This window comes from Brachypodium distachyon, chromosome 2 (genome assembly GCF_000005505.3).
Source record: "Brachypodium distachyon strain Bd21 chromosome 2, Brachypodium_distachyon_v3.0, whole genome shotgun sequence".
Lineage (NCBI taxonomy): Eukaryota > Viridiplantae > Streptophyta > Magnoliopsida > Poales > Poaceae > Brachypodium > Brachypodium distachyon.
The window spans coordinates 21,670,554-21,695,225 of NC_016132.3; the positions used below are offsets into that span (position 1 = coordinate 21,670,554).

Consider the following 24,672-nt stretch of genomic DNA (forward strand, 5'->3'; position numbering starts at 1 on the left):
TCTTCAACACGAAGGTCTATTCCCCTCTCCAAATCTTTCCAAATACTAAAAGCTTAATTGCAGGATGGGAACTGGAAGCTGCTGCAGATTCAGACAAGGAGGGAAACCATCAAATCTCCTGCACTAACCTCATTTCCACCTCTCTGATCTCTCATTTACAGGGTTTTAACATCTATTCTGATGCGGCTTGGAAGAAACCAGTTGAGGCTTGTGAAGAATCAATTGCAGGTCTTGAAATTTTTATTGAATCCCTGGATCCCCATAACAGGTGGATTGCACAATTACAAGTTACATGTATTCCTGTTAGCTCGGCTATGCAAGCTGAATCTTTGGGTGGCCTTCTTGCTGCAGACATCATTTTCTTTCTTAATCAGTAGGAAGCTAAACGGATCACAGACAATCAAAATCTGGCGGTTGCTTGCCAACAAAAAGATATCGTCAACTCTCCAAGACACTGGTCCATTCGAGCCTACCTCTCTCAAATAATAGATATTCATAATAGGCCGAACTCTCAAATGGTTTTCCCTCTTAGAGATAATAACACTTTATTACATCATCTTGCTAGAGTTGCCAGGAATAGGCATAACAATGTCCCCTTCATCTCTTGTACTAATGATCTTCATAGGTCAAATGGCTGTCCTCTAAGGCATTTTTGTACTTCTGAGAGCTCTGTTTCTTACCGGCTCCGTCGTGTACTTTGCTGTGAAAGAATAAATTCTCCTTCTTAAAAAAACTACGCACCCACGTCACGCGCAATTGATCGAGTTTTGAGCATGCCAGGCCTTAGCGCACAATTACGAACTATTACGGGAACTCATCTGCAAAAGTACCAAGGCCAGAAGGCGCAGCAGCAGCGCACGACCACGAAAGAGGAAAGGGCAGGAAACAGGAGGAAGTTGAGGAACACAACGGAAACCAGTCCAGAACCAGAAATCCACTAACCGGAAAAATTGATTCCCCCTTCGCGCTCCAGCGGTCCAGCCCACGCGTTCATCTTCTTCTTTCCTCGTCGTCTCCACTTTTGCGGATTAGAATCTGCTCGTGGACGGTTGGTGCCGCGAACCGGATCCCGCTCGATGGCGGAGGGCTTCGGGCGGTGGGAGTCGGATCCGCTCTTCCCCGCAGCCGAGTGCGTCCAGGACTCCGCCGACAGGTAACGGCGTTTCGCTCTTACCCCTTCTTTCCCCATCTTCTGCCTGCTGATATTCCGCGCGTAGTTTTGGTTTCAAATCTCGCGAGATTCGTTGCGCATTGTGGAGCACAGCAGCAACCAATCCGGGTTTCACGTGAATTTGTGGTGCCAGTTTTGAAGCTCGGGAATCATGTGACAAAATTTTCTTTGGCCATGTAAATTCTAAGTTGTGGGTTGGCATTTGCAAGTGGCGACCCAACAAATTTCATGTCTGTCTTCAGTAAGAAATTAGTGGTGTCTTTAGCTTATTATTGAGTTTGAAGCACCAACCACAGCTTATTATTGAGAGTTAGGTTTCGGCACAAGTCCCTTTTTCGATCATTGCTTTACCTTACATAAAAACATAAACAGGTTTAGTATTGTGGTACAAACTAGCCATCTGCATGCGTCCTGTGGCTACTGAAGCTTAGAATTGTTTTCTAGTATCTTTAGGATTTTAAAAGTTTTAGGTTTGTAAATCTATTCGAATTTGGAAATCAGAACCTTAAGTTGCATAAATCCTCATCAGAATGAGAACGAAATTAGCAACAACTTAGACTTATTTGGTTAGGCTTAATTTGTGCTTTTGACTTTTCGCTTATGAGCCAAGAAAGCACCGTTTATTTGCTTTTGGCTTTGTCCTTATACCAACATGTAACAATATCCAGTCAAAAGCCAAAGCCAAAAGCATACAAATAGGTGCTTTTTTGGCTTATAAACCAAAAGTCAAAAGCACAAGTTCAGCCTAACCAAACAGGGTAGACAGTAGACACAGAAACAGAAAATAGCATGGTATCCACATATATATTTTTAACTTGCACTAGTAATCTGAATCAATGGAATTATGCTTTATCCTAATATATGTTGTGTGCAGATCTTAAATTTTATTATGAAGTCTGTTTTCCATAAGAGCATAAAGGAACAGAGGTACTTATGTAGTAAATAGCAATATGCTCCACATACACTCCATAATCCATATCTAAGTACTTTCTCCTTATACTTTTTTGTGTGTATCTTACACCAATGTACAGAAACTAATAGTTAAGGTTGTGTATTTTTCTCCGTGCAGTATGTTATTTTGGGAGATTTATCTTTCTTATTAGTCTAAGAATATTTACTATATATTAATTTACAGTTGGTGATGATGGTACCGTGGTACGTCATCTCCTCGCATCCCAAAATCAAACCCTCCCCCCATCAAATCAAATCAAATCAAATCAAATCAAATCTAATCTAATATAATATCCTGATTCCAATAATTAGCCCCATTCCCTCAAATTTAATAAAATTAGCATATTCATTATGTAGCACCAGATGTTTTCCAAAATTAAGGTCTGATAAAGAAAAAAAATGTAAAAATAAATAAAGAGACATTTCTCACATGAAAAACATTTGTTTCATTCAAAATAAAAATAACTAACAAACTACACAGCAACATCCGTGCACTTAGCTAGTGTATATGGTTTTTCTCTTCCAGTTAATGAAGGGCAACTGGTGATCCTACAGTTGGTATATGTCAATACACCTTTATCTGGTAGGAAGAACTTGCAGCAAGAATATAAGCACAAAGATGCACTGATGCACCGTGCTTTAAAATCTAATCATAATACCTAAAAATATGTTTTTCTTTATTTCAGTGAAATATAGCTTGTTGAATGCTGCCTGAGAATTATGTAATGTTTAAGATTTTCATAGCACTACTATAAAGAGTTCTTATTGTATCAGAGGGTATGAAACATTATTCGCAAATACTGCTAGGAATCTGTGTTGTGCAGCTTGCTGACTGCACTGGTCCGGTGTATTTTTTGGTTGGTATACAGGATGGAGGGTGTCTACCGCTTGCTGTTGCACGAAAAGAAATCTATACGGGATGATACTTTGGATGCAAAATTTCACACACCGATACAGTATGAGAGAGATGTGACTACTGCACTCGGAACAACCAAGTGGCAGGTTCAAACAATTGAGTTCCATATACTTTGACCATTCTCATCCATTTATCTGTTTGGGTTATCCACTTCCTTCTGCATTTCTTCTTAGACTTTTATTCTTCTAACTCTCGCAGTTGGAGCAATTTGAGAGGGAGGTGGATGCAGCTGCACACTCTGATAAGTCAAATTCGAGGGAAAATTCAATTCTAAAATTTAGGCAATTCATTAGAGCTATAACTGAGCAAATTTCTGGGGTGGAAGAAAGCTTGAAGAATCTCAGGACAGATTTCAATAGAACTTTGAAATATCCATACTCAAGTGAACAGGATGGAGATGGACTGGCATCTTTTCTTTCTGGTGGCAACAAGGATAGTCGTGTATATTACTCCACTGATACTGATGAAATTACTGAACTTAAGCACGACAGTGCACCTACGGTGAATGGTTATCATTCTGCCCAAGAACGTACAACATATGAACTGAGATATTCAGGAACAGATGTGGAAGGAGTATCCAAACTCCAATGTTCATGCGGAGAAAGTGCTTGTGAAGGAGATCATAACGATAGCATTTTGTGTAGTCTTGATGCTGATGATTTGGTTGGCAGGAACCATCGTTACAAGAACAAACTGGGCAGGCAGTACCGTAGTTTCTTGAGAAACTTGTGGTTTACAAAGAGAGGCCGTGAGAGCTTTACAAAGAGGAGGAAAGATGGAGAGGTTATGGGTGGCACAGGAAATGGAAATATATTACCTTCGTTCAATCTACATACATCTGGAAGGGTATGCTATCATTTGCTCCATTTTCTGTTTGTTTACATATTGCAATCTAAGCGCCTTTTTTTGGCTGTTAGCTCTTCGAAGAATCTTGTAGTGTATTAAATTTCACTGTCATGACCTTCTATCGTTACTCCTTGCAGCCTATGTATTGCTGGCCTGAGCTCATCAAGCAGAGATTAAGTACATCTGAATGTTCTGCTCGCTACAATTATCGGCAAGTCCGTGTAGCAACAGCAGTGCTAGTTGCACTTGCTGTCCTTGGTGAGTTTTTTTGTGTCGTATGTACTTGCCATGGTTCATCTCTTTTTAAGTAATCAGGTTCGATGATTGACCATATCCCTTTGGTTTGATTCATGTAATTACACTAATATTTGCAGTTACAACTTTGGACACTTTAAATAATATGAATGGAACAGCTTGGTGTTTTTTTAGTTTATGTATTGTTTTCCTGGTATCCAACTATCCATTATGTTCCATTACTGAGAGTGAAAGCACCAAGGTCGTAAACTCTTCAATATCCTCGGCATTCACTACTCTCTACATCAGCATTCACTCCTTGCTATATGTATATTAAATTGCATTTACTGAGGTAGTACAACACAGATGATGAGGTCACGATTTGAATTAAGACAATAGGCCCTAACAGTCCATTATCTGGGACTCCTGATCCATCATGTTCTATAAGTATAATTTTCTTTTGGGGTCAAGTAGTTTGTACATTTTTTAGTTTGTTGCCGCTCACATAGCTTATGTTAGAAGTGCCTTAGCTGCATCAAACCAAGATGGTACTTTTTAATAAGACCGTATCGATCTTCACTTCATCTGACATAATTTCGCCTATGTTACAGGCTTGCTGGTTTTGCATGCCAGATGACCGTGACCGGTATCTTGTTTTGGACCCTATGTATGTATCAGTCACACCACACCGGGAGTGCCCTTTTGTATGTATCAGTCACTGCGTTGCATCTCACCAATCAATCTGTGTGATGGTTCCCGATGAAGAAGGATCCATAAGCGTTGGATTGCCATGACATGCAGACAGAGGTTTGCCGACCTTTTTGTGCAGCTGAGAGCTGTGGTTGGCTCCTCGGTAGCGTGACCAGCATCGAAGTGTGGGATTTTCCGCTAATTGTCATTTTAGGGGGTCCAAAAGGACCAAAACTGCCACTTTTTTTAACAGGTCCAAAACATGTCATTGTGTTGTATTTCTTCATGATGTGGCATAATCAACAATTGCCAGACCGGTGAGAACGACAATCAGTGTGATTTTGATTGCGTGGCAACTCTTGTTAATGTATATATTCTCGCCAAATGAAAGTCCACTTGAACCGGGCTGATTCATTGTATTATAGCACTACGTTGTCTCTACCTGGTGATCAAATCTGCTTTGCTTATGGACCCCGAACTCTATTATGTTATTCCTGATGTGATTTGACTCGTATCGGATGCATGTACTTACATTGAACAAGGATGTGCGGCCATACGTTTTGCGTTTCTTTGACGGCTGCGCAGTTGCTCCTCGCCTTCTCCTTTTCAAGCGGAATCCTTTTGTCGTGAAGTCTAAAGTGAGTGATCGAAGTCCTAACTAACAGGCACGCGGGTCCCCGGTGTCAGCAGTGGCTGCGTGACACCTACCCGTGCCAATTCCGGCCCCTGAGCCCTACCAAAGGACGCTGATGCCCACGGCAAAGCAGCCGCCGCCTAATCTAATGAAAACCTCCCCATCACATCACGCCGTAAACTAAACTAATCTCTCAGGAGGCCATCAATCTCGGAGAAGGAGATGAGAATTTGCCAAGGTCGTCTCGGCACAAAAGTGTGGTATCCCATCGGCCAGTGGCCACCGCGTCCTTTCGCCCAAGCAGCCAGGCGCCAGCCGACGGCCCAGCGCAAAGAAGAGGCGTGCGTCCCCGGCCAGGGCCAGCGAGAGCCGGGCAGAGTAGCAGAAGCAGAGTCCGACTCGCCCCTATTAATAAGGCGCCGTGCGCGTGCTAGCCACCTCACCTCCTCCCACCTTGCGATCCAAAGTCCAAACCGGCTCTTCGCCTTTCCTCGCCTGGGAGATCAGCGTGCGCCGCAGCCCACCCGCCCCCCGCCCATCTCGTCGGGAAGGAGAAGGAGGAGGTACGTGCGCGTCGACCCACCACCTTCTTCGCTCGCACCCCTGCATCGGTTGCGGCCTGCGACGAGTTCGTTTGTAATTATTGCCATCGAGCATAGATCGCCTTTGTTTGGTTGTTCGTGATGTGATGTACCCCCGGCATCAGTTCGGGTGTCGTGCAGCGGCGGCTGGCGAGTTTCACGCGCTCGCCGGATCTGAGTCTGCTCCATGGTTTCTGCACGTATTGCTGTGCTACTGTCCATAGCGATATTCACTAGGACAAGCTTTTGTACAAGGGTGCCCACTTGCTAAGTTTCTAGGGACTTTTATAATCTGAACTGGTATATTTGGGACTTCTAGGGAGTTCTAATTTGAACTGGTATGCATTCGACGAGTGATTTCATGTTGGTCCACAAGGAAAATCGGATGGGGTTACTTGTGGATGTTCCATATGAGAAATGGGTCAGTCACTCAGTCTTAAGCTTTGCAGATACGGAGTAGGATAGTTGATCATCATATACAGAATATAGTTTGCAAGCCAGTGATAATCGCACAGCAGAATGAATTTTTGATACTTGTATCTGCACTTCCATACTATATTTTGACTTAATTTCGTGCTTTCTTCAGAATCAGCAAGATGTCAATTGCAACGGCTCCATGTGTGCGCATTGCTAGATCCGGGGCTGGTTGCCGGGCTGTTTCTCCAGCGATCAGAAGCCCTTCCTTTGTCGGTTACACGAAACAAACATCAAACTTATCAGGCTTAAGGATCTCAAACAAGTTCAGGGTGTCTGCCACGGCCGTGCACAAGGTAAAGCTCGTAGGCCCGGACGGAGAGGAGCATGAGTTTGAAGCCCCTGAAGATACCTACATTCTTGAGGCAGCTGAAAACGCTGGGGTGGAGCTGCCATTCTCTTGCCGTGCTGGATCATGTTCCACATGCGCGGGCAAGATGACAACTGGGGAAGTCGATCAGTCCGAGGGTTCCTTCCTCGATGAGAACCAGATGGGCGAGGGCTATCTTCTGACCTGCATTTCATACCCCAAGGCGGATTGTGTCATTCACACCCACCAGGAGGAAGAACTCTATTAGTTGGCTCACATATGCTTCTGTGGCACAATTGTTCAAGTTTCATGGTGGATTCGTTGTTGTTAAGTTTTGCTATCTAGAGATGACTAGGTGGGCGTTTCTGGCTATCAGTTCGGTCTTTCGGTGAGACCATGATATATGGGTTGTGGCAATAATCAATGTTATCAATTCAAACTGCATTTGCTCATATTGCAGCAGTTCGAAGAACCTCACACTGTTGGAAATTTCGAGAACATGTACTTGTGGGTCACCTGTAGTAGGAATTATTTGGCCTGTCCTCTGTTTGCACTCTGTCTGGTTACATGACTTGATGACTGTGATAGCAGGAGTTCAGAAGTGTGAACTGTCTGGATAGCTAAGACTACTAGCTTGGTTCCTGAAGTATGGAATCATGACACGTTGCATTTCAGAAACTAAACTTGAGATGGTAGATGTACAACACTTTCTATCCTTTATTCGTGTTTTTTTTCCAGTTACAACTTACAAGAAGGCAGCTTTAAATCTTAAGATGGATGTTATACGTCCAAACTACAGGATCTGCAGGATATTCTTCCTCGGGTGCATCTCATTGTTCTTTGGCTAATTGGCTTAACAACAACTCTAGTCTAAGTGCATGTGGGATCATACTTACGTCTCGCTTAGATCACAAGGGACTTGGTGGTTCAAAAAATTTGCTCAAAACTTGACTTGCAGTTTTAAAAGTTGGCCTAAAAACCGGACCTGTATCCATAGGCAAAACAAGCTCTTTTTTTACGGCAGACAAAACCAGCTCGTTCCATTGATTTGCTTGAACTTTCCATGGGCCGTAGAACTCTTACTCTATTGCGGTTTTTTCCCGTAACTGTGTGCAGTAGTAAGTCTCTGGTAGAAAATTACCTTGGATAACCAGATTTGCTTTGCTCAGTTTCCACTGGGCAAGCTGAATCAAAGTCAAACTTAACTCTTATGAAGTTGTAATCATACATCACACATCTTCCTTCTAAGAAAATTCTCACCTAAGAATAGTATCCAACTGTTGGTCGATGTTACAACACCAAATGAATCAATCAGCAGAGATCGCTCAAATTGGACAACACATGGACTTTGCATTCGTCAGTTGCTTTCTCAGCTAAGCAGACCTCCTATGTTTATTAATAAACGCATACAAACAGCAGGATCCTTTCACAAACTCATGTAATCAATCTGCTTTTCGACGTGAAATATCAATTTCTTCAACATGACACAGATAATCTCGAAAGACAGCTGCCCTGGTTTGGTCTGTAAAGTATGAATTCAGTGACGAGCAATCTTTCTTTCTGAGATCATCAATCTCCCTATCTGCTGTGACGCGAATGCTCCGATATAGGTTAGCGACTTCCACCGGCCATGTGCTGCGTGCCGCCAGTTCCAGGTTCCAACAATGGTGCTACAGTGCAGCAGACGTGGCGTCGTTTTGGCGTGTATGCGCAGCTGGCGCCCTACAGTGGGCTCCAGTGTAAAAATTTGAGATGTTTTCAAGTCTGTTTGGAATTGGATATTCTTTGTGAGAGATTTGGGAAAATTCAGTTGCTCATATGTACACGGACACACCGTCCGAGTCCAACTCAACTAGGAAGCTAGACTCACACTCTTGATTAATTCTAACAGTATATTGGTCGTATGTGAATGGGCGTGCGCGTCGACTACGAGCGGGCCGTTCGCAGAGAGGGACTTTCTTGTTCGCCTATCACGGATTTGCCGATTTGGACTTTGGAACGTAGCTAGCAGCAGAGGTCAACATAACCTGCCGCTCCAAGCCTGCAATTGCTCCCTATATAATGCGCAGGAAAGGAGAAACGGTCGAGTTTAAATGAGAAGGTAACAGCCGGCCGGGCAGTGCCTCCCGTGTCGCTTTGAAGAAGGGAGGGCGAGCAACGGGAAGAGGCGCGAATGAAGCGGGTCTGCTCCCGCTTCTTCTGCTTCTCCTCGGCCTCTTCCTCGCTTCTGCTCTGCCTCCTGGTATCGCTCCTCTCAGGTAGACTGAGTTGACTGAATTCTTTTTGAAAATCTCGTCCCCTAAATTTATAATGTTTGAATGTTTGCAACTTTAGTCAAGTGTTAGTACGGTTCTCAGTTTGTAGGTTATAGAGTGAGCTGAATACCGTGAGGGTTGGCAAATGTTAGTCAAGTTTTTTGAGAACGGAACACTTCTATATTCCTTGGCGTTTCAAAACGAACTGCCGTGAGTGTTCTTCTATGATGTCGTTTTCTAAGGATTAACTTAGCATATTTCAGTCGGCGAGACGGCTAGTCCGACGTGTCTTTGACAAGAAAAACAATAAATTTTCCACATCATCCTCTGATCCCTTGTTGAAACCACGCACATTTGATTTGACGCTTCTTTAATACTGTATTTTCCTGTGGTTGCATGTGCATCCCTGAATAGTATTACCATTGTGTATATTTTCGATCGAAAACGACCTCAGCCGAAAGCAATACGAGCCAGCTGTTAGCATGACGCGGAGACTGATTTTAGAGTATTTCATCTGATTTGTTGTCCCTAAGCTTCCTACTTCCTCCCTCCGTACATAAATAAGTATACTTTTAGATTTGTTATAAGTCAAAATTTTGTAGGTTTGATCGATTTTGTTGAAAAATTGCAACATATGACATCAAATCGTACGAAACTATATTTCAAAACAGATATACTAATTTAGTGTCATAAATGTTGCTACGTTTTCCAATGAAGTTGATCAAACTTTAATATCTTTGACTTAGGACAAAAACTATAAGTACACTTACTTTGTTGCAGCTTTGTCTACATACCTATGTGTCTAGACTCATTATATTTGTGTACGTACCTGCGTATAAGACAAAACTAATACGAACAATGTTGATCAGAGAGAGCAGTATTTTTTTTCTCTAACTAATGAGTTTGCAAGAGGAACTTCATTGTTTTTGTTTTCTGACAACGACATCATAAATAGTTGTTCCTTCTCCTGACAGAAGCAAGAGATCTCCAGAAGCAAACGTTACTCCAACTCAAATTCTGTTTCGGCATCTCAGTTTAGTCCATGCACGTAAATCCTGTTATGTTTTCACCTTCTGAACATTTTTAAACATCTCTCTGCAGCCAATGACGGCGTCGTACGGGCGGCAACGGCGACGGCGGCAGCACAGAAGTTCGGCATCAACTACGGGCAGATAGCGAACAACCTCCCGCACCCGACGCAGGTGTCGGCGCTCCTCAATTCCCTGAACGTGAACCGTGTGAAGCTCTACGACGCCGACCCGTCGGTCCTCACGGCCTTCGCCGGCACGGGCGTGGAGTTCATCGTCAGCAACGAGGACCTCCTGAACCTATCCGACGCGCGCAAGGCCAGCGCCTGGGTGACTCAGCACGTGCAGCCCTTCCTCCCGGCCACCCGCATCACGTGCGTCATCGTCGGCAACGAGGTGCTCTCCGGCGCCGGCACCGGGGACACGGCGGCCATGCAGAGCCTCCTCCCGGCCATGGAGGCGGTCCACCAGGCCCTGGTGGACTCAGGCCTCGACGGCCAAGTCCACGTCTCTACGTCGCATTCCCTCAACGTTCTAGCCAGCAGCTACCCTCCGTCATCGGGGGCGTTCCGGGAGGACGTAGTGGAGTATATCCGGCCGATGCTGGACTTCCTCGCCCAGGTCGGCTCCCCGTTCCTGATCAACGCGTACCCGTTCTTCGCGTACAAGGCCAGCCCGGGCACCGTGTCGCTGCCGTACGTGCTGTTCGAGCCTAACCCCGGCGTGCGCGACCCCGGGAACAACTTCACCTACGACAACATGCTCTACGCGCAGATCGACGCCGTGTACGCGGCCATGGCGCGCCTGGGCCACGCGGACGACGTCGCCGTGAGGGTCTCCGAGACCGGGTGGCCGTCGAAAGGGGACGAGGACGAGGTCGGCGCCGGCGTGCGGAACGCGGCGGCGTATAACGGGAACCTGATGAAGCGGGTGGCCGCGGGGCAGGGGACGCCGCTCAGGCCGGACGTGCCCGTGGACGTGTTCGTGTTCGCGCTGTTCAACGAGGACTTGAAGCCCGGGCTGGCGTCCGAGAGGAATTACGGTCTGTTTTACCCCAACGGCACGCCGGTCTACGATCTCGGGTTTGATGATGGTGCGTCGTCGCCGTCGTTCGGCTCGTTGCCCGCCGCGTCGGGGTTTCCCTCTTCCAAGCCGATCACGGTAAGTAGTAAGAAACGAAGAAGACGGTCTGCAAGAACTCTCTATTTTCTCATCTACTAATTGATTACTAATCCTACCAAGTACCAACATGTCGACCAAAAGTGGAAGTGCTTTGAACTGTTAACAAAGAACTGTACATGACCGTGACCATGCTTGGCTCTGTCGCTGTAAGCTTACCATGCTTTCGCGTTTGTTCCCTCCTACAGGCATCGTTTCCGGTGGGGGTGGTTGTCCTACTACTTGCAGCACTTTTCTTATGATCGCCGGGCATCCACGAGTAGATATACATTGCACGAACGATTGGTATTGTTCGTTCACTGCCTGATAGTTCAGTTTGATCAGTTTTATACAGTACTAGTATGAAATTGGGTAAGCTTATCTTGATTCTTTTCCACATTGCTAGTTAGTTCAGCCGAGACACATATTCTTAAGGGAAACAGTTGTTTTTATAAGCTCGTTATTCGTACAATCATACTACTCCTACCACATTGTAACGTGTTTATGGCAAAATTAGTAACGACAGGCTTTTCAGATACGCTTTCCAGGTTTGACATACTCCTACACTTGTCCCTTTGTCAGCGATGTTATCCTGACTCCGCTGCAGCATATGTTTGTCAATTCTGTTCTGGTGCACGTGTCATGTACCAGAGGCTGTCTCTGGTTTAGGAGAGATATTATCCAGGGAAGAACTCCTTTTTTTTTCTTCCCCTAAAAAGAGGGATTCTTTCTCAGGACATTTTCTCGAGGTTGAGAGCTGTGCCTGTAATCATGATGACCAACTAGCCAATCAAACAGAAACGTCTGGTTAAACTCGTGTCATCTACAAGAGCTGATGAGCATTTGGCACAAGCGCATCCAGGGCATTTTAGAGGCCAGTGATCATCTGTTCCTTTGGAGAATTGCGGCGTCATCATTGAGCTCGGGCGACTTTACCGGCGAACTGTCCGTGTCAAAATAGATAGTGCGTGGCAAGAATCATACAATCAAACTTGGATCATTGATTAGATGAAAAGTTATTATTGGGATCGATCATATGAAAAATACTCCAACGAATTCTGCATCGATCCTGATTCCACGTGCTTCCCCGACCTGTGATTCCTCTACTTTGGAAATGTCTTTCCTTTGTTGTATCCTTTGTTCGCTGCAGCTGTCTGTCTGTCCGTTCAGGTTACGCACCCGCCTGTGCTCTGTGTGCTTCTCTGAACGCACATCAACGGCACAGAAATCGCATGTTTTGCGTGCGCTAGCAAAACCCAAAAAAGAGAACAATTTTAACCTAAAACTTTCACGTGTAAATGGTTATATAGGTGACCAATTGTTACATTTTATCGATCCTTTCTCACGAAAGATACAACAATCCAACAAAACCTATATATTTTTTTACATCCAATCCAACAGTCTTAATTGGTTTTCTTCTCCTCTCAAGGAAAAAAAATCGGTTTTCTTCTAGCTGAATTTCTGTTCATATGTATAGCATTACACCTTTCCCCCCTACTTTACGGTCCCATTCCAAACGATCCCGGCGTTTCCCTAAAACGAAAAAAATGGAATGGTGACGTACTTTAAACCCCGTACAGCCGTCAGATCATACATTTACGGTCCAGATAAAAACCCGTTGTGAAGCGCAGAAATGCAGCCATCTCTGTGTGCGGCGTGACCGCGTGAGTTCGAGTCTCAGGCGTCAGGCCCAGTGTGTCAGATCGCGACGGTCGCAAGTCGCGCCCTTCGCCTCCTCCGCCCCCCACCTCGCCGATCCCGACCGGAGCCGGAAGTCCCTGTCGCCATGGCGGTGCGCTCGACGGTCTCCCGCTTCCCCGTGACGCAGGAGGCGCTGGACGCGTGCGGCATCCAGTGGGGCATCTCCGTGACGCCCTTCGCCGCCGCCGACGAGCGCGGCCAGCCGCCGGCTGCCGGCGCCTCCGGCGACCGCGTCCCGCGCTGCGAGCACTGCTGGGCATACTTCAATACCTTCTGCGACGTGGAGCGCTGGGGCTGGGGCTGCGCCCTCTGCGGCACCCTCAACGGCTTCGACGACGACGCCCTCCGCCGCCTCGACCGCCCAGAAACGTGCCCTGAGCTCAACTCCTCCTTCGTCGACTTCGAGATCCCGGGTACTTGCGCCTGCCTCCATCTGTGCCGATGTGCGCGCACGACTGTGGGTGTTGGAGCCTTGTGATTTCGAGTTGGTTTCTCATGGCCTTGGTGGCACAATGAATTGTGTTGGGATGCAGTGGACGAGGTGGATGGTGCAGGTGACGGCGTGCCTGCACGGCCTGTGTATGTGGCAGCAGTGGATCTTGCTTGTAAGTGAAATTCTGTTGCTTAATGTGTCCTGATCATGGAATTCTGTATTGGTGGAAACTAATTTTGCCTGTAAATCTCTCTCAAAAAAATTTGCCTGTAAGTTGTACATTTCTTACGGTCTTATCCAAGCATTCCACCTAGAACTAGAAGGGAAACATATGAAATAAAACGGGAATAATTAGACTGAATGTGTATGGCTCAAAATTCTTGTTGCTTTATGTGATAAAATTTGCACCTACGAGTCTCGATGCTCAGCATGCATTGATCAAATTTCAGTTGGACCCTCGAATAGTCTCTCAAGGTTGTGCTCTGCTTTTACGATTATTCTAAGAATCAATTATTTCCCTTTTTGAATGTGTATAGGTTCTGAAGAGTTCCTGGAACTCATCAAGAGTGCACTTTTGGCAGCCCTAGAAGGTTAGCAAGTGTAACTTGCTGAATTTTTGGTTGCTCCAAACAATATTGGGTTTCTAGTGATTCAATATTTCCATTTCCCTGTTCTCCTGATTTTGATTTTCTCTGTGCAACAGCTCTGATTCCAGGCTCCCTGTTTGGGCTTATGACATTCAGCCACAAGATTGGGTTGTATGACGTACAAGGTCCAATCCCTGTTGTGAAAAATGTTTTCATTCCTTCAGACTTAGAGGAAGATGGACTGCCTGTTGCTCTAGAAGATGCCATGCCACTACTTTCCTTTTTGGCCCCTGTATGTTACAGAACTATATGAAGCGGTTCAAGTTGGTATAGTCATCTGAGGATAACATGTAATTGTAAGTTAATCTATGAGCAGGTTGATACATGCAAGGATCGAATTGCCGCTGCCCTGGAGACGCTGCGACCTACATCTTCGTGGGAGAGAGGTGCTGCCTCCGGGCAGGATGCTGATACTGTTTTGCCTGGGGGCCGGGGTTTTGGAACAGCCATGTCTGGTCTAGTTGACTACCTAAGTTCAGAGTATGGGTCTACTTTTGCTTTGGGTAAGTTAACAAATGTTATGTTTCTACAATTTATAAATATGCTTCTTGCCAGTTAGGCAATTACATTTGTAAAGATATTGCATTTTGCTGAGAGTTCTGTACTTTCCGGTTTTATGCCTAACTAGATATTATTTCTTGTTAATTCAAGAACAGCTAGGGTGTTTGCTTTTCTGTCTGGTGCTCCAGATTATGGAGATGGTCAACTAGACACTAGGAGATATGGTGAGCAATATGCTAGCAAAGGGGAAGATGCTGACCTTGCGTTGCTTCCTGAACAGATACCTTTCTATAGAGATCTAGTAAGTTTCTGTTGATTTTGTGAGAAAAAGTTACATATGTTTCGCACTGTCTATCCTGTAGTGTTCTTAGTGAAATTTTGAAACAGGCAGCTGTTGCTGTTCAAGCAGGAGTATGTGTAGACATATTTGCTGTAACTGATGAATATACCGATTTGGCTTCATTGAAGTTTTTAAGTATCGAAAGTGGCGGGTCGTTATTTCTTTATGCAAATACGGATGATTCAACACTTCCTCAGGACATGTGAGCTCGATCTTTTGACTCTCTTCTGTATTTTATTCTTGTAATTCCAATTGCCTAGATTTCTGATAAAATGTGAATGGTCTTTTCCTCCATGCCTTGCATTTTGCTCATGACAGATATCGCCTGTTGAGTCGACCCTATGCATTTGGTTGTGTTCTTAGGCTGAGAACATCTTCAGATTTTGAACCTGGCCACTCTGTAAGCAATCAAGCTACTTGTGTTTACATCCTTTGTATGTTACTGCAAATTTTGTAAACTCACCTTCAGTGTCACTGACTTGGTGGGTCTGGAGTTCTGGACCCACACATCATCGATACAATGAGGCAAATAATTGTTTACATATTTTTGCAGTGGCAGATAAGGACTTGAACCTTAACTATAGTCTATGTCTATCCAATTTTTATGCATTTATGCATCCATCCTTTTTGCAGTATGGCCATTTCTTCCCTGATCCTCAGTATGAAAATGTGCAACATATCATCTGCTGTGATTCTTTTGCTACTTATGCCTATGACTTTGACTTTACCCATTCTGATGGATTCTCCAGGTATTTTATTTTATCTTCACCCTTCGACGTATTAATTCCTCCAGAATAATGAATATGTGGAATTGGAACCTATGCCAAGTGCATGCACCTGTGCAGATATCTGAGATGCCTAATCCTACCAGTGAAGAAGTTCTGATATGATATTTAATATTCTTGTAAAATTAGATTTCTTCAGCAACAGATTGTGCTGTTTAGGATGCCGTGGGAAAGAAATTCCTAAAATCAAAACCTTTCAGTTATTTTTCTAGTTTGATCAAGGTAGACACTAGCACAGGGTAGTTGTGTGAAGAAGTAAAATTTAGTTTATGGCCATAATGGAATGTCATTTTTCAAACTCTGTTTCAGTGGAATCATGTGAAATGTAATCAAATGCCAAATCATTGTGGTCACATACATGGAAGGGCACCTTAACATGCCAAGGGGAATGCCAAATCATTGTGGTCACATACATGGAAGGGCACCTTAACATGCCAAGGGGCAAATAACTTTCCTTAGATGATCATATGGAGATTGTCGAAGAGAGCCTATGCTCTTTAACAATAATAACATGAAAATGTGGAACTATTACCATTTGAAGACACCTTATTCTTGGAATAATCCTATGTACACGAGTGATAATTGACTGTCACCAAGTGGTCGATTAATTTAATTTACAATATTTACAGGCATACAGAACCTGCTGTTGTGCAAATCGCTTTTCAGTACAGTGTTGTTGAGCCTGTAGAGGCATCAGGTTATGGACCACCATCAAATCCAAGGTACGAAGCATTGTAATTATTTATTGAAAAGACATTTCTTTGTATATCAAGTTTTAACTAGCTTTTTGGTGTCTTACCTCTTGTGATGTCAATATTTTTTGTGTATCTGAACTAAAGTTTGTGCTTACTGAATCATACAGAGTCATGTCCGGATCTCTTCATTCCATCTTCTTTCAATTTTCAACTGATACATGCACTGTTAAACTTACTTTTGTTGTTAAAATGTTACATCTCCACAGCTACAAGTTTTGTCTCAAGAGACGGTTAAGAATAAGGACATTGCAGTATCGACCTGCTAAGAATATCAATGAAATCTATGACAGTGTTGATGCAGAGGCTGTCCTACATATCCTTGTTCATAAGGTAACCATATTTAGTATGTTTAAATCATTCACATGGTTTCCCCTGAAGATGTTCAACAGGTTGATATCTCATCTGGAACACTATGATCAGGTTATTTTGGTTTCACTGGATAACGGGGTTAGAGAAGGCAGACATTCGGTGCATGATTGGCTGGCTATCCTTATAGCTCGGTATAATGATGCATTGAGAGCTGATGCACGAACTCCAGAATCGCACATTGACATTGACTTCTCACAGTGCCCACAGCTGCAAATGGTACCTCAATTTGTGTTTGCATTGTTGAGGAGCCCTCTTCTTCGCTTGCATGAAGAAGGGATTCACCCAGATTACAGGATATATCTGCAATGCCTTTTCAGGTACATAATTCTCTTCAAACAATAATGCAGTTCAAATGCCTCTTGCAAGTTTTCTTGCAACAGAGTCTTGGATCAATTTTGTACACCCCAAAGCTGCATTTCTTTGGGGTTACCCGTGTGGTTCTATGATATAATGTCCAAAAAAAAGTTATGTGGTTGATTTACTTACTAGAGCAAGATTTAATAAATTGCTGCTGCTGCTCCAGTGATATCCTGTGCTTTCTTGTGAATCATTGCGTATTAATTTTCTCAGTGCATGTTTATAAGTCTCCTTTTTACTGTTCTTGCAGCACACTGGATCCATCTTCCCTAGCTAAAGCTATATATCCCGTTCTAATTTCATATTCCTCACCTAATAAACAAGCATTCCCACGGCACACTTTGAGCCGTGCTGCTCTAACCATGAGCGAGAGCCCGATATTTCTTCTCGATGCATTTACCAACCTCATCGTTTACTATTCATCGACTGCTGATCCTTCACTTCCTTTTCCTCCACCCCATGACTGTAAGTACACCCTTTTACAATTTGTGGGGCACATGCCTTTGTTTTGCCTGCCTGTCTCGGCTGCTTATTATTGGCGACTAAAAATATCATGCAGGTCTTTTGAGAACAAAGATTAATGTGTTGAAGCAGGACAGGTGTATAACACCAAAGCTTGCTTTCGTCCGCGGAGGACAAGATGATTCATCATTGTTTGAGAACTATCTTATCGAAGAGCAAGATGTCGATGATTTACGGTTTACCGCTGGTAAAGGTTTCATATCATTCCGTGAGGGTATAAGGGAGGAAGTAGAAGAAATCCTCAAGGAAGAAAGTGGCAGCTAGCTCCTTATCAAACAACCTACTGCATAGATTATGTGAAGTATGGCGTAGACTGTAAGCTTACTCAGCTGAAATTGAGAGATATAACCATGGAGTAATAAAGAGGGGAAGGGAGTTTCAATCTTCCTAGTACTTCTGTGTGTCAATAGCTCAATGTTGTAGGGATGATATGTCAAAGAAAAACTTTATTCTTGTATTCTTTGTACATCTGGAACAGTTTGTTTTCATCGTACCATGTTAGCAAACAACTATAGGTGAAAACGATATCACATGAGTTTTACTGGAATACAATATACATCTCGGGCTGGATCCCTCCTACTGATCTACCTGTAGTAATGCGAATGAATGTAATTCTGCCATTCTGGTGTCATTCACGAATAAGCACAGTTAGGCTAATGCTTTTACATATGTAATCGATCCTTGAAGCGTTGCAAGGAATCTTCCTGTAATAATACAGTGCTCCTTTTGATATGTTAAACGGCGAAAACATACAGATGGGAAGCCAAAAGGTTGGGTGAAAACAGGAAGGTCTTTCCGCAGCTCCTGCGCCGGCTGCCGGTGATGTTGTGATTTGTCAGCACTTTTTGTTGGCGATGAAAGCTGCAGCGACGGCTACTGCAAACCCTCCGGCCACCATCATCATGGACATGAGCTCACCCCCGTCGTTGAGCCTCCATGCCTCCTTCACCTTTCAGAACTAAGGCCGTCTCAAATAGAGTTGGGCACCCTTTCAGAAAAAAGAAAAGAAGAGCAGGCATGCAAATTCTGAGGAACGCCTATTCGTGCTAGCCCTGAACAGACCTGTTGTTGATGTCGCTGTTCTTGCGACTTCGCGATGCCTGCCATGGGCTCCGACAGCTCGTCATCTTCGCTGCTGCTGCTGCTGCTGCTGCTACTTCTGCAGGGCTCGAAAATCGTTGGCCTTTCCTCCGACGAAGCGGCTTCTGTTGAACCTGCCATCGTTAATTTCTGCGTTTCTCAGCGAGCATGTCCTGCGGTGGTGCCTGGATACGTGCTGTGCTGTACGTGGATCAGATGTTGTAATTTCCTTCGTGCTATGCGCGAGAACGGAAGGAGGGACTGGGGAAGGAAGGAAGAAGAGAGGAGGAAGCCTAGGCAGCGGTTGCATTTCAGCCTTTCAGGTTTGGCTGGTCCGCCTGGTCTTCCGGTTTCGGCTCCACAATGTCCGTGGACGCCATTTTGTTCACGTTTTCAGTTTTCGTATCCCCATTTTGTTCGGTCTGCTACCTTGCAAGATTCACTACCCGCCATATTACCATTTTCTGTAAGCGATGGTCATTGGTCAATCGTCAGTTCGTCACCACGGCATCAGTGCATCATTCAGTAGTCAGTAAGTAGTCAACTCTCACAAGTCTGGCCGGAATTTAAAAAATTTCTGGACAAAATAACAACATCACATCGCAGTCTCGTGGACATCACCACTTAGGTAAAGAAAATAAAAAAAAAACTGACACATGAAAGAACGAGAAACTCAGGTGCAGTAAAGCAAACACAACTGGCTCCAACTTCCAAATCCTGCCCCGTTGCCGGATCCGGACAACGTACGGACTTCAGAGTCTTCAGAGAGACCAACGATGCGACTCCTGCGTCGGCGCCGGAGGACGTGCATCGAAGAAGACACCCAACACGATGGGCTCAAAACATAGCCACCGCTGCCACCACGACCACGGCCGGCCAAGCGAGCGGCAAGGCAGCAGCTGCAGCGGCATTACTGTTCTCGGCCGCGGGTGACGGAGCGGGGGAGCCCGGGCCCGGTGCGGGCGCGATGGACGGGCTCGCCGTCGGCGGGACAGCCTTCGAAGACGGCGCCGGGGACGGGGACGGCGCCGCGGCAGGCACCGGAGCGGCGGCGCGGGGGCGGTGCCGCCCGCCGTGATGAGCCCAGTAAATGTCGGCCGCTGTCGCGGCCCGAGCGGCGAGACCCGCGACCAGGAATAGGGACAAGAAAACCATGCGAATCATGCTGGACAAAGCCATGGGAGCTGCGTCACGAGAATTAACGCACGCGAAGATCGTCGTGGAAAAGATGGCAGCGTAGGAGTGGAAAGGCTGTAACGGATCATATATAGGAACGACTGTCAGCAAAGCTGCATATACAGGAGGGCCTGGAAAGGAAAATGTTTGATGCTCCCCGGTGCAGATATGGAAGGTGCGTGCGTAGTATTGGGAGGCACTAATGGCGTCGTTCTGGGTGTAGTAATCTTTCTACCTTCGTTGCGCGTGTGCGAAAATTGTGCAAATTTCTAATTCAGTAAGTGTCAGAAAACCATTTCTTTTTTGCGTCAAGCTTCTCACTAACTGTACCAACAATTTTTGCGGCAGACCTTCTCAAAAAACGCCGACCGGTCAAATTAAACCATTTTCGGTCACACATTCAGGTGCCACGTGTCAACATTGACACATTTCATTAATTTGCCACGTATCTCAAAAGCAATGCATATGGACGCCTAGATATGGCACAATGCCCGCTCCTCAGCCTAACGAAGCATTACCGTTAAAAACATACCTAAAGTAATGCACACAACAGTGCTTCATATTTAGAGACCGCTTATATTATTACTATATAGGGCACAAAATTAACGGGAAACTCATTAATACCGTCAGAGAAAAGGAGAAACTTATCAATATGTGTGATTTTTTCATGTAAGATTTAATATGGGGTTACTAATCATATTGGCTGCTATATAGCCGAGCACCTCATATTCTACTGAAATTGGTAAGATTTTTTGATCTGATCAATATATACCTTGTTTTGGCACAAAATTGACAAGAAACTCTTTAATATGTGCCATTTTTTCCAGCTAGGGTTTAATATTTGGCTAATGATCATGTAGATTGGTCTATAGGTCGGGCAGTTAATAATATTCTGCTGAAATTAGTACTCCCTCCGACCCATATTAATTGTCTTGAATTTGTCCAAATATGGATGTATCTATGTTTTAAAAGCGTCTAGATATATGTAATATTTCGACAAGTAATATGGCCCGAAGGGAGTACTATTTTTTTTGGATCTGATCAATACATGCCTCGGTTAGCACAAAATTAACAAGAAACTCATTAGTATTGTTTAAAAAACAAGAAACTCATTAACATATGACATTTCTTTCCTGCCAGGGTTCTATATTTGGCCATGATCATGTTGATTGGCCTATAACTGGCACTTATTATTTTGCTGAAATTTGTACTCCCTCCAGCGGAATAACTTGCCGAAATATTACATGTATCTAGACGCTTTTTACACATAGATACATTCATATTTGGACAAATTTGAGACAAGTAATATCGGTCGGAGGAAGTACTATTTTTTTTATCTGATCAACACATACCTTGGGTTTAGCACAAAAATAACGAGAAACTTATTAATATTGTCAGAAAAAGAGAAACTCATTAGCATGTGCCATTTTTGCTGCTAGTGTTTAATATTTGGTTCGGTTCGTTAACAATTTGACTTGTTAAGCTTGGTTTGTCAAGATATCTGAACGTTAAGTTAGTTAACGATAATGATCCGAAAGAAGGTTCAGCTCAGTTTGCTAGATACTCTCGAGCGCTCGTTAACATTAATAGGTGTGATGAAATTTTGACTTGACCTATTTTCTTCAGGTAAAATTTGACAACAAACAAAGTAACAACATCAGTTTATCACACATTCAGGTAAAGAGAGACATAAACTCACACATTCAGGTTTCAATACATAAAGCTTTCAGGCTAACTGCTACGTACAATATCCTACCTTGTGCGTTGTGCACAGAATGGATAGTGGATCATCCACGGGCAAATCAAATGTACAGGAAGCATCGATAAAAATACTGGACGGCTGAAACAATTTTGATGAACTGTCCATGAGTTCCACCATAGGTGGACGATTTTCCTTCCCACGTACGCACCCACCTTCCCCTACTTTCTTTCTTCTCTCCTCCCTCACTCTTGTTTCTCTGCCCGTCCTCTTCTCTGCACAGGTAGCGCGCCCGTCCTTCTCCTCTTCCACACGTGTAGCGCCGTCGTCCTCCTTCCCTTCCACAAGGGTACGGTACTACGGTAGCCGTTGTCGTCCTCCTCCACACACGCGGTCGCCCTCCTCCTCCCCACGCAACGCCAACCCTCTTCCCACGTGCGACCCCTCCCCTTCCTTACTCCCCACCTGTCGCCGCCCTCCTCTCACGCATCGCCACCACCACCCCCTCCTTCCCTCGAGATCCGGCGAAAGGCCACTAAATCTGCGCCGGCCATCACGCCCCCTCCTCCGCTACCAGCGGGAGTGTTAGCTACTCGTCTGTCTCATAATTCTTGTCGTTGTTTTAGTTCAAATTTATATTAGAAACAGCAACAAGAATTATGGGATGGAGGATTAATAAACTTAGTGCATTAGCTTTACTTAGCCGTTACTTCATGTACTGATGCATGCGCATACCTGCGTGTTGTGCTGCAGCATCTACTTTTATTCAAACTCCACAGTCGGTTACAGGTACAATATTTTGGATCATAGACCCAAGAAATTACAAAGCAACTCCAATTATAACTAAGAATTACAATGAAATTTCTTGAAGACATTTTCTCTATGATATCAATCTTTGCAACACGAAATTCCGTCGATGCGTCAGTAAAGAAACTACAATTAGACTTGAACGGCAATGCTGCCATTCGTACCCCTGCACGAAGTTGACTACCTTCAAAGGTTTAAAAAAGCCCCTTGACTCGCCCATTCAAATAGATGTGAAGTCATGAACGTTGAATGTACTTGGGTCAGAGATGATACCACAAGATCTTCACTAGAACACGAAAAAGCTCCAAAGCCACACAAGACATTACCGACAAAATCACCATCACACACTGGCATTCATCATATCCATATGAACGGATCTGCGAGGACATAAACTCACAATCCGCAAGATCAGACGCATCAAACATGTGGTGAGTAGAACTCTCTGATCCCGTGGCACAGCCCGAAAAGGCACCGCCGCAGTAGAGGAGAATCAGAGTATCTTTATTCTCAATGGCATCGCTCTCCGCCATAGCGTTGCCGATGAAGACCACACGACTCATAATAATAAACACTTCTTGATACATATACCAAGACCCAAGGTTCCCCTCACCTCACAGTGCCAAGATGGCGGCAGGAGGTGAGGGAAACCTACAGATTCCAGTGAAGATCTAACTCAAAAACCTAATTTCTTTTCCGCCGCTAGGCTCTTCTCCAAAGTCGCCGTCTCCTATTTTGTTTTCTGTTAGGATGGAGCTTGAGTTTTGTTCGGCTCGATCCGTAGCTATAGGATTTTAGTTGAGGCTTGCACAACATCGACATCCGAATCATGGGATGGCACGAAAGCGCCGGGCCCGAGTTAGTCGTGCAGGCTGTTGAGCGCACGCTGTGGTTAGATCGTGGCGCGATCCGGAAAGGTCTCCGCGTGTGTATGATCCACAAGTTTTGGCATGCTCGTTGGAGCTTGAATAAAAGGAGAAACGAAAATGCCGTAGAGTTTACGCGGCACAAACACTATGTGGCCTTATGTTGTTGTTCATCCACATACGAGGGAGAGAGAGAGAGTCGAGCTAGGGGCAGGGTCTGTCAGGGCACCGTTCTATGTTGCCTTACCTTCGTCTAGGATCTTCCGTTGCCGCAGGAGCTTATCTCGGCGCGGTCGTCGGAGCTCGCCGTCACACCTCCTGCGGATCGATTTTTTTTATTTCTTTGCAAAGTAAAAGTTATTAAAAAAACTACTAAAAGTTGGAAAATTGAAAGCTGGGATCAAAAAAATAAAAAAATTAAAGTTAAAAAAATCAAAAGCTAAAAAAATAAAATTTGAAAGAATTAAAAGTCCAAATATTAAAAATAAAATTCGCCAAAAAAAGAAAAAGAAAAGCTCTCATCAGTTTTTTTAAGAATAGTTTGATTTTGGTGGAGCTCCCCCAATTAGCCCTGCCCGGAGCTGGACCCTGGGCAACACGGTCCATGGTCCGGGGCATGAGAAAATTCCCAGCCTAGGTACACTTCGGTATTGGGCTTAACGAAAATTCAATTGGGCCAAAATAAAAATAATAAAAATAGAGGGTCCATCGATCCAGATCCCCGTCTTAGGGTCTGTTTGGATGCCCTCAAGGGCTCGATGGGAGGATTTCTTCGTGAGAGAAAGAAGGACGCGGCTGCAGATGCGAATGCAGCCCACGAAACCAAACATCCCATACTCTGCAGCCTGGGTGCGAGCCATGTGCAGCCCAAGAAACCAAACAGACCCTAATCAATCGATCGGGATTCAGGCGGTCCGGCCTCTTGCTCGCTCGCGTGGTAGGCAGCCCTGCGCGGGGGGCAGGGAACAGACGCAGGTTCGTCGGCAGACGCCGCTACATCCATGTTGACCTGCTCGTCGGCGCTGCGATGGCATCCGCCGGCCGCCTCCTCCCGGCTCAACTCCAAAACCTGATTTCAAAGTGCAGGTTACCGTAGCTCCCTGCTCCTCTCTAAACTCTAATCTTTATCATTTTTGCTTGAATTTTGGGAACAGAACAATTTTTTTGTTTCATTTTCACTCATATTGCTAAGGAACTCAAATTTATTGTTATATGCTTTTTTTCAATGTTTTATTTACTTTTTAAATTTCTTGCAAATTATGCAATTTTGAGCTATACTTTTCTTGTGTTTTATATGGGCTTTTAGGATGGTCAATCGGTGTTCAGTTTTGGCCCGGTGTTTGGCCGATTCGTGGCTCCGCCCTCGTTTGGAGCGCAGGACTAGTCGTG

The 24,672-nt window shown here is 44.7% G+C and overlaps 4 protein-coding genes and 1 long non-coding RNA gene across 5 annotated transcripts; 4 read left to right on the top strand and 1 right to left on the bottom strand.

The window, feature by feature from the left end:
* Positions 1–843: 843 nt before the first annotated feature.
* On the top strand, positions 844–5,275 carry LOC100830107. Its single transcript, XM_003568305.4, has 5 exons — positions 844–1,153; positions 2,992–3,124; positions 3,237–3,884; positions 4,022–4,142; positions 4,730–5,275. The coding sequence occupies exons 1-5, from the start codon at positions 1,077–1,079 to the stop codon at positions 4,753–4,755; spliced, it is 1,005 nt and encodes a 334-aa protein (XP_003568353.1). The 5' UTR covers positions 844–1,076; the 3' UTR covers positions 4,756–5,275.
* A 374-nt stretch (positions 5,276–5,649) lies between these two features.
* LOC100830420 (ferredoxin-6, chloroplastic) lies at positions 5,650–7,363 on the top strand. The gene is made up of 2 exons (XM_003568306.4): positions 5,650–6,005; positions 6,610–7,363. The coding sequence occupies exons 1-2, from the start codon at positions 5,665–5,667 to the stop codon at positions 7,073–7,075; spliced, it is 807 nt and encodes a 268-aa protein (XP_003568354.2). The 5' UTR covers positions 5,650–5,664; the 3' UTR covers positions 7,076–7,363.
* Positions 7,364–8,873: 1,510 nt separating this feature from the next.
* Positions 8,874–11,804, top strand: LOC100820891 (glucan endo-1,3-beta-glucosidase 14). The gene is made up of 3 exons (XM_003566157.4): positions 8,874–9,065; positions 10,164–11,251; positions 11,458–11,804. The coding sequence occupies exons 1-3, from the start codon at positions 8,981–8,983 to the stop codon at positions 11,509–11,511; spliced, it is 1,227 nt and encodes a 408-aa protein (XP_003566205.1). The 5' UTR covers positions 8,874–8,980; the 3' UTR covers positions 11,512–11,804.
* Positions 11,805–12,902: 1,098 nt separating this feature from the next.
* LOC100830730 (protein transport protein sec24) lies at positions 12,903–18,210 on the top strand. Its single transcript, XM_003568307.4, has 14 exons — positions 12,903–13,362; positions 13,483–13,554; positions 13,919–13,972; positions 14,086–14,261; positions 14,346–14,532; positions 14,686–14,831; positions 14,918–15,072; positions 15,189–15,270; positions 15,504–15,619; positions 16,285–16,377; positions 16,617–16,740; positions 16,831–17,096; positions 17,387–17,601; positions 17,696–18,210. Exons 1-14 carry the CDS (start codon positions 13,035–13,037, stop codon positions 17,920–17,922), a joined length of 2,241 nt encoding a protein of 746 aa, XP_003568355.1. The 5' UTR covers positions 12,903–13,034; the 3' UTR covers positions 17,923–18,210.
* LOC112270869 lies at positions 18,111–19,102 on the bottom strand. The gene is made up of 2 exons (XR_002963407.1): positions 18,721–19,102; positions 18,111–18,607 (listed from the first exon to the last, which is right to left on the bottom strand). It is a non-coding gene; the product is annotated as an uncharacterized LOC112270869 (long non-coding RNA).
* Positions 19,103–24,672: the final 5,570 nt, after the last annotated feature.